The sequence below is a fragment of the Musca vetustissima genome, unplaced genomic scaffold, assembly GCF_032173495.1.
Source record: "Musca vetustissima isolate MV318-11 ecotype Yass unplaced genomic scaffold, APGP_CSIRO_Mvet_v1 utg17205, whole genome shotgun sequence".
Lineage (NCBI taxonomy): Eukaryota > Metazoa > Arthropoda > Insecta > Diptera > Muscidae > Musca > Musca vetustissima.
This window is the reverse complement of record NW_026886834.1, coordinates 1-13,690: the sequence shown is the minus strand read 5'-3', so window position 1 is coordinate 13,690 and position 13,690 is coordinate 1. Positions and strand designations below refer to the sequence as shown.

General features: G+C 36.7%; 1 protein-coding gene across 1 annotated transcript; it reads right to left on the bottom strand.

Moving 5' to 3' along the window:
* Positions 1 to 4,241: 4,241 nt before the first annotated feature.
* On the bottom strand, positions 4,242 to 6,662 carry LOC133334312 (dermokine-like). Its single transcript, XM_061542602.1, has 2 exons — positions 6,645 to 6,662; positions 4,242 to 4,673 (listed from the first exon to the last, which is right to left on the bottom strand). Exons 1-2 carry the CDS (start codon positions 6,660 to 6,662, stop codon positions 4,242 to 4,244), a joined length of 450 nt encoding a protein of 149 aa, XP_061398586.1.
* Between the last annotated feature and the right edge of the window lie 7,028 nt (positions 6,663 to 13,690).

Genomic DNA, 13,690 nt, shown 5'->3' with positions numbered 1-13,690 from the left:
TATCAAAATATGGACCGATTTGCAAGAAACTTAACATGCATCATTCTGAACCTAATTCAGTACGCTGTGCCAAATTTTGTGCAAATCGAATGATATATAGGAATTTTGGTACACCATTTACCTTAAATCGGACGAATATATATGAGAGCTATATGTAAATCTGAATCGATTTTCCCAATTTCATTAGGGTTCGTCCTTGGGCCAAATAGACGAGCTGAGCCAATTTTTTTACGCCTATGTTGGGATGCTTTTTACAAAATCCACACCTATGTTTGGATACATGAAAAAAAAACATCTTTAAAAAATCCTGACGGACCTTAAATCTTGTGTATCCCCTGTCTATTTACGTATTGTCTTCCCAACACCATCATCATCATCACCATCATGATAATGGTGTTGGTGACCACCAAAAATACTTGTTCCATGGTCGTTGAGTTGCGGCTGGTTCACACCAATGTTGTACCTGCTTCACGACAACGTGTTGTTAAGTGGCGAACTGATGGTTCTTTTGTTTCATGTTCCAGGCTTATTCTTGTCGTTGTTGTTCTTGTTTTCTTATTCACTTCTTAAATGTGTGTGTTTTGTATTTTGTCATTGACCAAAAAATGAAAAACTCATTGTTCGTTCCTCCATTCCATGGAGGAAAACTTTTAATTTATTTGGCAAAATATTTTGCACAACTTTCTGAATTACAACAACACAACATGTGAAAGGGAATAACAAAAAATAAATGATGGGAGAAAATAACAAAAAAAAAAAAAAAAACATTAAAGAAACGAAGAAAAGAAAAACAAGAGGAAATAAAAACCTGAAAACATAAAACATATTCAACATATTTTTCTGTTTTCTCTTTTTTTCGCACACTCTTCCTCTGTCGTGTAAAAGTTCTTGAGGAAAAACCCCAAGTGGCGAAAAAGACGCAACTTTGTTCTTCATTTTATTCAAGTACTCACAGTGCAGTGTATTTTTTATAAATTCGTTCGTTAAAATGTATAAACATTGTACTTTGTAAAGACATCATTAGAACTTTGTCAATTTGAAATGCAATGAGATGCAAAAATGCATGACAGCGAAGTGCAGGGCACCGTGGTGTGGTGTTTTGCTGCTTGGCTTTACAAACACACACACACACAAACACATTCGTATCATGATGAAGAACAGGAAATGACATTTGGAATTTCATTTCACTTTTTTTACAGTTGTTGTATTCGTTATTGTTTGAAAATATTTAAGTTGAGAAAGTTATTTCATCTATTTTGTTTAAGTAATAATAATAAAAAAATGGAAACAATTTTATCAGCTTGGATGGCAGGGAAAAAATAAATAGAAAAGCGGAAAATGTTATTTAGTTCGTTAAGGAGGAATTTCAATATTATTCAACGGACAAGGGATCGACAAACGAGGATTATTTAATTAACATTTTTAAAAAATATTTTTTTAAGCGGCTTCAATAGGCGTGGATTTTTAAAAAATATTTTATCAGGCATCCAAACATAGGCATGGATTTTTATACCCATCACCACACTGTGGTACAGGGTATTATGTCTTTGTGCATATCTTTGTAACAGGCAAAAGGAAACGAGATAGACACATGGCTCCTTTTGAGAATATGCATAGAAGCACTTTTTAAGTCGATTTATGCATGTCCGTCCGTCCGTTGATGTTAAATTGTAAACAAAGTACAGGTTGCATTTTTGATTCGAATTGGATGAAATTTGACACAGCTCATTTATTTGGCCCAAGGACAAACCCTACTGAAATTGAAAAAAAAATATTTTCGTCCGATTTAAGGTAAATGGTGCACCAATGTACCTATATGTCTTTCGATTTTCACGAAATTTGGTATAGCGTACTAAATTAAGTCTAGAACAATGTGTGTCGATTTTTGTGAAAATCGGTTCAAATTTAGATATAACTCCCATATATATTTTCGTCCGATTTTAGGTAAATGGTGCACCAAAGTCCCTGCATATCCTTCGATTTGCATGAAATTTGGCGTAGTGTATTGAATTGAGTCTAGAACAATGTGTGTCGAATTTCGTGAAAATCGGTCTATATTTTCGTCCGATTTAAAGTAAATGGTGCACCAAAGTCCCTATATATCCTTCGAATTGCACGAAATTTGACGTAGTGTACTGAATAAAGTCCAGAATAATGTGTGTTAAGTTTCGTGAAAATCGGTTCCGATTTAGATATAGCTCCCATATATATTTTTGTCCGATTTAAGGTAAATGGTGTACCAAAGTCCCTATATGTCTTTCGATTTGCACGAAATTTGGCACAGACGAATGATTAAGGTCTAGAACGATGTGTGTTAAATTTCGTGTTAATTGGTTCAGATTTAGATATAGATCCATATACATTTTCATCCGATTTTGTGTAAATGATGCACCAAAGTCCCTATATATCCTTCGATTTTCACGAAATTTGGTGTAGCGTACTGAATTGAGTGTAGAACAATGTGTGTCGAATTTCGTGAAAATCGGCCTAAATTTAGATATAGCACCCATATAAATTTTCGTCGGATTTAAAGTAAATGGTGCACCAAAGTCCCTATATATCCTTCGATTTGCACGAAATTTGGTGTAGCGTACCGATTTCAGTCTAGAATGATGTGTGCTAAGATTCGTGTTAATCGGTTGAGATTTAGATATAGCTCCCATATATATTTTCGTCCGATTTTGTGTAAATTATGCACCAAACTCCTTATATATCCTTCGATTTGTGTGAAATTTGGCATAGCATACTGAACTAAGGCTCGAACGATGTGTGTTACATTTCGTGAAAATCGGTTCAGATTTAGATACATCTCCCATATATATTTTCGTCCGATTTTAGGTAATTGATGCACCAAAGTCCCTATATATCCTTCGATTTGCACGAAATTTGGTGTAGCGTACTGAATTCAGTCTAGAACAATGTGTGTCGAATTTCGTGAGAATCGGTACAGGTTTACATATAGCTTCCACATATATTTTCGTCCGATTTTATGTAACTGGCGCACCAAGGTCCCTATATATCCTTCGATTTGCATGAAATTTGGCATATTGTACTGAAGTGAGTCTAAAACGACGTGTGTTAAATTTCGCGTTAATCGGTTCAGATTTAGATATAGCTCCCATATATATTTTCGTACGATTTTGTGTAAATGATGCACCAAAGTCCCTATATATCCTTCGAGTTGAACGAGATTTGGTGTAGCGTACTGAATTCAGTCTAGAATGTTGTGTGCTTTGATTCGGGAAAATCGGTTCAGATTTAGATATAGCTCCTATATATATTTTGGTCCGATTTTAGGTAAATAGTGTACCAAAGTCCCTATATATCTTTCGATTTGTATGAAATTTGGCATAGCGTACTGAGTTGAGTCCAGAACGATGTGTGTTAAATTTCGTGAAAATCGGTTTAAATTTAGATATAGCTCCACATATATTTTCGTCCGATTTTACATAAATGGTGCACCAAACACCTAATGTTTGTCCGATTAACACGAATTTTTACACGTGGTATGAATGACGTTATTGACGTTTTGTTGAAATTGGTGGAGTTGTAGTCATTGCTTTCATATGTATTTCGAACCGTTATCAGATTGAGTTAAAATTTTTAACAATGCGGCAGAATAATACATAATAGCAATCATAATTTCCATACCTAATATGCAATACTAATGCACTTAACCACACACACACACATACCTATTCTGACTTCACTAATAACACTCCTAGTGGTTGAGAGAACAATTCCAAGTCGTTAAGCAGCTCAACTGCTGATAAGAAATCTTACTATTAGCTAAATGACTTCTCGGCATGCAAGATCTTCTACTATTATCTTTATTAGTGTAAATTTGTATGAAGTACAAATGTGTGTGTGTGAGCTTGTAAGTGAATGCACTTAAAGATAAGTTAACGGGAAATACACAAATCCGAGTGAAAAACCTAGTCAAGTGCAACAGATAATGAAACAAGGATGAGCACAAATAAAGGCAAAGCAATGCATAAAAGGAATTTGGGGAAAAAAAGACACGAGCAAAGAAGTAAAAAATGAAAATGAAAAGGGAAAAGGAAGACTTAAAAAAATTACAGAGATTTTTTTTGGATTTGCTGCAGTTTAAATATAAAGAGCTGACCATGCAAGGAGTTCATCAGAGGTGTTGAGCACCCCTTGAAATTATATTTTTGAGAATTTGTTTTTACCACTCACCATGAAGACGACTATAAATCTAGTTCGAACACCGACACCTATCAGACGCGCATCTCATCTATTGCCGCCTGTGGCACTTGTTGCTGCAGGTGACCTTGGCCACCGCCCATCGCACTTGAGGACGACGAGGTCGTTGTCATACCGATATTATCGACGGCGGAACTTGTATGTGAATGAGCGTGACCATGATGATGCGAATGACCCTTCGATGAGGGGGCGCTGCTAACACCGCTACTACTGCTACCATTCGAGGGGGTTTGATCAATTAGATTTGAATTCAAACCACCTCCGCCGCCTCCACTACTACTACTTCCACCGCCGCCGCCGACACCACTACCTCCCGATGAACTGCACGAAGGATTGGTGGAGGAAGCGGTACGTGTTGGAGGTCGTGGCGCCCGAATGTGATGTGATAGTGTGGTCATGCCAGAAATTATACTACCGTTGGGATGTGTTTTATTTGTTTGTTGTTGCTGCTGCTGTTGCGTTTGATATTGTTGTTGTTGTTGCTGGTTGGGTGAATCTGAAAGGCAAGAAAAGGAGGTATTTTCTTAGCTATTAAAAAAATAATTAAATTTGAAAAAAATATGAGATTGTTATAAAATTGTTTGTTTGTACTCAGAACCACCATACTATCTATAAAGAGGTAGGTCTTTTATATAGTGTCTGAACCCATAGATCGACCGATAAGAGCCCATAATGTCAAATTTGAGCCAACTCGTTCGAAAAACAAACCTTCGCCTTTTTTGGTTTCCGAAAAATATCTTTGAAGAACCCACGCTTGTTTTGGTACAAGAATTTTTTTAAACCCACGTCTGTATTGGTCTGAGGAAAATAGTTTTTAAAAAATCACACCGGTTTTGGTCTCAGAAAAAAATATTTTTTGAAAAATACCCGACTGTTTTAGTCTCAGGAAAGATATATCGGGACTTTGGCGCACCATTTACATTAAATCGGAGGAAAATATATATGGGAGCTATATCTAAATCTGGACCGATTTTCGGGAAACTTAACACACATCATTCTAGACCTAATTCAGTACGCTGTGCCAAATTTCGTGCAAATCGAAAGATATATTGGGACTTTGGTACACCATTTACATTAAATCGGAGGAAAATATACATGGGGGCTATATCTAAATCTGGACCGATTTTCGGGAAACTTAACACACATCATTCTAGACCTAATTCAGTACGCTATGCCAAATTTTGGCGCACCATTTACATTAAATCGGACGAAAATATATATGGGATCTATATCTAAATCTGGACCGATTTTCAGGAAACATAACACACATCATTCTAGACCTAATTCAGTACGCTGTGCCAAATTTCGGGCAAATCGAACGATATATAGGGACTTTGGCGCACCATTTACCCTAAATCGGTCGAAAATATATATGGGAGCTATATCGAAATCTGGACCGATATTCAGGAAACTTAACACACATCATTCTAGACCTAATTCAGTACGCTGGGCCAAATTTCGTGCAAATCGAATGATATATAGGGACTTTGGTGCACTGTTTACATTAAATCGGACAAAAATATATATGGGAGCTATATCTAAATCTTGACCGATTTTCGAAAATATTTAACACACATTGTTCTCGATCTAATTCAGTACGCTGTGCCAAATGTCGTGCAAATCGAATGATATATAGGGACTTTGGTGCACCGTTTACATTAAATCGGACGAAAATATATATGGGAGCTATATCTAAATCTGAACCGATTTTCGAAAATATTTAACACACATTGTTCTAGATCTAATTCAGTACGCTGTGCCAAATGTCGTGCAAATCGAATGATATATAGGGACTTTGGTGCACCGTTTACATTAAATCGGACGAAAATATATATGGGAGCTATATCTAAATCTGAACCGATTTTTCCCAATTTCAATAGGGTTCGTCCTTGGGCCAAAAAAGTGACCTATGCCAAATTTCATTCAAATCGGTTTATAAGTGCGACCTGTACTTTGTTTACAATTTAACATGTACAGACGGACGGACGGGCATGCATAAATCGACTTAGGAAGTGATTCTATGCATATTCTTAAAAGAAACCATGTGTCTATCTCGTTTCCTTTTGCCTGTTACAAACATATGCACAAAGATATAATACTCTTTACCACAGTGTGGTGAAAAAAAATTCACGCTTGTTTTGGTACCTGTAAAATATTCTTAAATATTCTCACACATGTTATGGCCGTTTTAAAAATATTCTTTGAAAAATCTAGGCTGCTATTGATCCTCGACAAAAATTCTTTCGAAAATCATCTCTCCAAAGAAGCCTTTAAAAATGATGCCCTAAAACTCCCTTAACGTCAGCCAAACTTTAATTTCGCACAATGTTGCGTATGAGTGTTGACGTGTATCATACGCCACCCTTACCTTCCACCATTATTAGCTTCCCAAGAGAAATTGACCCTCATCACCTTACATATTGCATTGCAAGCATTGTGATCCCTTAGCTAATTTAGCAGACAAAAATTCTTTTGCATCATGAAGTTATTTTCTACGAAAAAAAACTTGGACAACATTCCACCAGCATAAATCATCGAGAGAGCGTAACATAAAATTTTACTGCAGTCAAACCGCAATATTATCATGGTCGAACATCATCGTCGTCATCATCATCATCAGCAGCGTCAACATCAACACAAATTGTTGCGTATTGATGTTGATGCTGTTGTTGTATTGCGCTAATAACCTCTCTTCATAACCTAGTCACTAACCCATATTTATACGCAACTGACTTTCCTATTAGTGGACGAGGGTCGTTTGTTACTTGCCTGGTTGGTTGGTTGGCTGCTAGGTTAGTTGCCTGTATTTAGATTTCATTTGCCCAGAAGTGGGAATATTTAACTGTTGTCGGTATAGTTGCGGAAGAGGGTAAACGGTAGCACGAAATTGCATAGTTAGTTTGTACAAATTGGCTTTTTTGCAGCAACAAAAACAAACTAAACGCCCCGCTCAGCATTGCACTGCACCCTCACATACGATTTTCCCCAAACACATTGACTATAAAAATCCCATACAAAGGCAAAAACAAAAAGCCAAAGGTGTACACAGTTGTTACACATCTACACAAAAAGTTTCTTCAGAATAGCTACAGGGGGAGGGTGTTAGAGAAGACCAATCAAAGGCGAATACAAATACACCCATATATACACGGGGATATTGCAATGAGTCGTGCGTCCTTTAAGTTTCCAACAGTTAACGTGTGTGTGTGTATCTATGTGAATAAATACAGTTTGTATTTTATGTGCGTACGTGTCTTCGTGTGTATGTGTGTGCCTGTTGTGTAGTTTATTTCGCCTCAAAGTCACTTCTGCCACTACTCCCGCAACTAACTTGGTTTATGTGCATGACCTGCATAGGGAATGTTTTTTTATTCTCTTGCAGTAACCGTTGATATGGACACTACCACACAGCTTCAGTTGTGGGTCCACAAACTAGCTACTTCGATTAGAGGAACGAACAAGTGTTGTTGTTGTGTGTGTATGTATGTCTCTGGAAGGACCATAACAGACCTCTTTTAACCTCTAGCATCGATTTTGTTACCTTCTAACATTTCAATTAAATCGAAAGTTGTCACGTTGCTCTGTGGAAGTTGAGAGGAAAAGAATTTGGATACTGAAAAATTTGTAAAAATTCCCGAAATTCGTAAAAAATTTAGAAAATTTTTTCAAAAAAAAGATCATTAACCCTTTCAGTGTCAAAGAAAAAATTTGTCGGAATAAAAATCTAAATTTTTGTATAAAGGAACATAGTTTAGAAAAAATAGCAATTGTCATTTTAATCCTCGACCAGTTTCGACTGTCTTTCAGCAAAAACAAAAACATCAATAGTAACGGTACATAGGATAACTGAAAAATGGCAAAGAAAGAGTACTTTTAAATGTCGAATATATTCGACAAAAACACTGAAAGGGTTAAAAAACCAGTGAGCGGAGCAGTATAGTTGGGCGGGCCGACCATATGATACCCTATACAACTTCCATGAACATCTAACTCTCTGTGGTACTACATTCTGAGCTTGGACAATATTTCGCGATGTTTGCACCCTCTTGACCCACTAGAGGTCAACAAATATTACTAACATTCAGTACAGTCTTCCTAATTACTTGCCCAGATTCCCAACGTGGGTTGCTTTGTGATTTTCGGCTTTCTACTATCAACTTCTCGGGTCTATGCATTTAAGGGGTAAATCTTTACTCTATAGGATACATTTTTTTCATTTTTCACACAAAAGTCAGGGTCCATTTGACCCGTTAAATATTGGCCGATCTTTATAAAAACAGGCATGCTTATTCTTTGGCCCAATCCCCTTCTCCATGTAAAAATTCGAAATGTTTAGGCCATAATTGCGGCTTCTGGAGCGATCAGACAAAAATAAAGTTTTTGGTCCTAAATATAAACCGATCTTTTCCAAAAACAATAGGGGTCTTCACTGGTCAGAACCCATCCTACATTCGAAATTTCATGAAGATTGGTCCATAACTGCGGCCTGTATCGTGTTTACAAATTATAATGGACAGACGGATGGACGGACACACATGTCTAGATCGACTCAGCTAAAATTGTACGAAAATATATATGGGAGCTATATCTAAATCTGAACCGATTTTCACGAAACTTAACACAAGTCACTCATGACTTAGTTTAGTGCGCTATGCAAAATTTCGTGCAAATCGAAAGATTTATAGGGACTTCGGTGCAATATTTACCTAAAATTGGACGAAAATATATATGGGAGATATATCAAAATCTTAACCGATTTGCACGAAATTTAACACACATCGTTCTAGACTTAATTCAGTGCGCTATGCAAAATTTCGTGCAAATCGAAAGATATATAGGGACTTTAGTGCACTATTTACCTAAAATCGGACGAAAATATATATGGGAGCTATATCTAACTCTGGACCGATTTTCTTGAAACTTGGCAGACATCACTCTAGTCTCAATTCAGTACGTTATGCCAAATTTGGTGCAAATCGGAAGATATATAGGGACTGTGTTGCACCATTTAACTGAAATCGGACGAAACTATATATGGGCGATATATCTAAATCTCGACCGATTTGCACGAAACTTGGCAGACATCATCATCATCAATTCAGTACGTTTTACAAAATTTCGTGCAAAACGACAGATATATAGGATCTTCAGTGCATCATTTACCTTAAATCGGACGAAACTATATATGGGAGCTATATCTAAATCGGGACCGATTTTCTCGAAACTTGGCAGACATCACTCTAGGCCCAATTCAGTACGTTATTCCAAATTTCGTGCAAATCGGATGATATTTAAGAACTTTGGTGCACCATTTACCTTAAATCGGACGAAAATATATATGGGAGCTATTTTCACGAAACTTAGCACACATCATTCTATTTCTAATTCAGTACGCTGTGCAAAATTTCGTGCAAATCGAAAGCTATTTAGAGACTTTGGTGCACCATTTACCTAAAATCGGTTTGTCGCAATTCAATAGGGTTCGTCCTTGGGCCAAATGAATGAGCTGTGCTACATTTCATCCAATTCGAATAATAAATGCGACCTGTATTTTGTTTACAATTTAACATGGACAGACGGACGGACGGGCAGACTTACATGCGTAAATGAACTTAGAAAGTGATTCTATGCATATTCTCAAAAGGAACCATGTGTCTACATCGATTCCTTATGCCTGTTACAAACATATCCACAAATACATAATACCCTGTACCACAGTTTGGTGAAGAGTATAAAAATGCAGACACTTTCAGGTAAGAAAAATACGTCTTGATATGTTTTGCACGTTCGGCGTACGAATATATTCTGAAACATATACAATTTGTAACATTCTAAAGTCGATTTGACGGCATTGGAGTGGTGCGTATGAGTGTTTGCGTTAATCAGACATCCGGCTGGTCTTAGAGAAAAGAAGACTACAGGGCATGGCTAGAAAGGAAAGATCGTTAAAAATGATGCCTTGGTCTTGTACAAAAAAACAGAAGCTCTTGTAGTAGTGGTGTGTGAGAAAATGTCTTCTTTCTTAAAAGAGAGAGGGAGCGAGAGTGCAAAAAAAAAATCATGTTGCCTGTCATTTAAAATCAGTCGCTTAAGCCCCACCTATTACTAGTAATTTTCAATTTTACAAAACGAAGCCCAAACTCTATTCTGAAGTTTACATATGGTGACAGAATATGCTGCTGTACGAGTTAAAATAACAACAACAATAAAAACTGAACATTTGTTTTGTAATTTTCAATGTTTCCGTTCGTTACACGCTGTGGATGTCATGTCACTTTCCTGTCGTCTGTGTCAATGTTACGCATCACTCTGATGGCGATGATGATGATGATGACGGTGATCAGCATCAACATTGAAAACGGCAGACGTAGGAGAAGAACCAAATGGGGAGAGTGAGAATAACGAACAAACCGAGCCGAACTAACTGAAATGCATACAAGTTTACAGACGCACACACACACACACACACTCATCCGTATTAACATTCCTACAATATCCCCATAAATATGTACATGGACACACATCCACACACACCTAGATGTAGTACATCATTGCCTATAGACGAACGCCATGTAAAACATGCAATATGTTGCAATCACGCACACAACTGCAAATACAAACCCACTCACGAATATACATAGATTTCAATGCATGCGTAAACTGTCATTCGAATTTGCAGTTACAAGTGTGTTCGTGTAAGTATACCACTGCCACACACACACACAGTCTGATATCGCAACAGTTTCCGCTTCCGTTGCACTTTGTAATGGCTTCGAGTCTAATTTTCTGTGTAAATTCAAATTTGATTAGTTGTCGTTATGTCAAGAGTCGAACGAACAACACCGTAAAATGATGGCATTTTTCGGAAAAGGGGCGACTACCAATTTACGAGTAGATAGGTAGGTAGGTATTAGTCGATTGGATGACAGTTTGGTATTATTAGTGATAGTGGTTTGACTGGTAGCATAGATATCCGGTTAGTTTTTGTTTGTGTTTTTATGGTATTTACTGTAGTTGTTGGTTTTATTATTGGGACACAACATGTTATCGTTTTAATGAACAAACCAAAAAACAAAACATGTTTTCCATTTGCCAGGAAAAATTTGTCATAGCATTTTTTTCCGATTGAATGTAAAAGGTTGGTTAGTTGCTTAATTTATTAGAACAGCAGTAGCAGCTGTTGCTGTAATAATAGACTACACGAGCAATGGCATTGGTGGCGTATGATGTACGTCATTAGTTATACGCCATATTTGTTAGTTAGTTAGAAACGAAAGATTTTTGACAGATTTATACCCTTCGCTACACTGTGGCACACTGGGTATTATGTCTTTGTGTATATATTTGTAAGAGGAACAAAAGAAAAATAGACTGATACATCCCTACATTGGAGTTTATTTTGAAATATTAGTCTCAACTTTACAGCGAAGCTCATACTACTCATACATCCCCATGGCCGGAATATACATATTGGCGTATAAGTCCCAATTTTACTCAGAAGCTCATACGTCTCAATAATAGCTGAATTATAAGGGTTGTCGTATAAATATTGTCACTACTCATATGCCACAGATTGATGCGCATTAAACCGTGTAATTTCAAGATTCCGGAAGAAAATATAATTCGGTATATTGAGTTCTGATTGGGTACGTCTCAGTAATAGTTGAATTATAGGGATTGTCGTATAATTAGTGTCCATACTCATACGCCATCCATTATTGCGTATTAAAGTGCGTTATTTCGAAGGTCCCAGAAAAAAATATAAATCGATAATTTGAGTTCCGATTGGGTAACACACTTTCTTAGGTCTAAATAATAGCTGAATTATAAGGGGTGCCGTATAATTCTTGTCACTACTCATACGCCACCCATCATTGCGAATTAAACCGCGTAAATTCAAAGGTTCTAGAAAAAATATAATTCGGTATTTTGAGTTCTGATTAGGTAACATATTTCCCCACCAACATTTATCAATATTGGACCACTTTTTAGGGTAGCTACCATATAAAAGTTTCGGGTCACGTCACGTTTATATACCCTTCACAACACTGTGGTACAGGGTTTTATGTCTTTGTGCATATGTTTGTAACAGGCAAAAAAAAAAAAAAAAATCGAGATAGACCCATGGTTCACTTTGAGAATATGCATCGATTTATGCATGTCCGTCCGTCCGTCTGTCCATGGTAAATTGTAAACAAAGTACAGGTCGCATTTATGATCCGAATTGGATGAAATTTGGCACAGGTCACTTATTTGGCCCAAGGACGAATACTATTGAAATTGGGAAAAATCGGTTCAAATTTACATATAGCTCCCATATATGTTCGTCCGATTTAAGGTAAATGGTGTACCAAAGTCCTATATATCTTTCGATTTGCACGAAATTTGGTACAGCGTAATGAATATGATCTAGAAAGCTGTGTGCAAAGTTTCGTGAAAATCGGTTCAGATTTAGATATAGCCTCCATATATATATTCGTCCGATTTTATGTAAATGGTGCACCAAAGTCCCTATATATCTTTCGATTTGGTGTACCAAAGTCCCTATCTTGGCACAGAGCTCTGAATTAAGTCTAGAATGATGTGTGCTAAGTTTCATGAAAATCGGTTCAGATTTAGATATAGCTCCCATATATATTTTCGTCCGACTTAAGCTAAATGGTGTACCAAAGTCCCTATATATCTTTCGATTTGCACGAAATTTAGCACAGCGTACTGAATTAAGAATGATGTGTGCAAAGTGCCGTGATTTTAGGTAAATAGTCCACTAATGTCCCTGGAAATCTTTTGAGTTGAACGAATTTTGGCATAGCGCACTAAATTAAGTCTAGAATGATGTATGCAAAGTTTCGTGAAAATCGGTTCAGATTTAGATATAGCTCACATATATATCTTCCTCCGATTTAAGGTAAATGGTGTACCAAAGTCCGTATATTTCCTTCGATTTGCACGAAATTTGGCATAGCGTACTGAATTAAGTCTAGAACGATGTGTGCTAAGTTTCGTGAAAATCGGTTCAGATTTAGATATAGTTCCCATATATAATTTCGTTCGATTTTAGGTAAATATTCCACTAAAGTCCCTGTAAATCTTTTGATGTGCATGAATTTTGGCAGAGCGTACTAAATTAAGTCCAGAATGATGTGTGCAAAGTTTAGATTTAGATATAGCTCCCATATAGACATAATCATCCGATTTTAGGTAATTGGTCCCTGAAAATCATTCGATTTGCACGAAATTTGTCATAGTGTACTGAATTAAGTCTAGAATGATGTGTGTTAAGTTTGGAGAAATTCGGTTCCGATATAGATAAAGCTCCCATATATATTTTCGTCCGATTTTATGTAATTGGTGCACCAAATTCCCTATATATCTTTCGATTTGCACTGATTTTTTATAGGGTACTGACTTAAGTCTAGAATGATGTTGCTAAGCTTCGTGAAAAGATCCTTAGCTAGGCCGA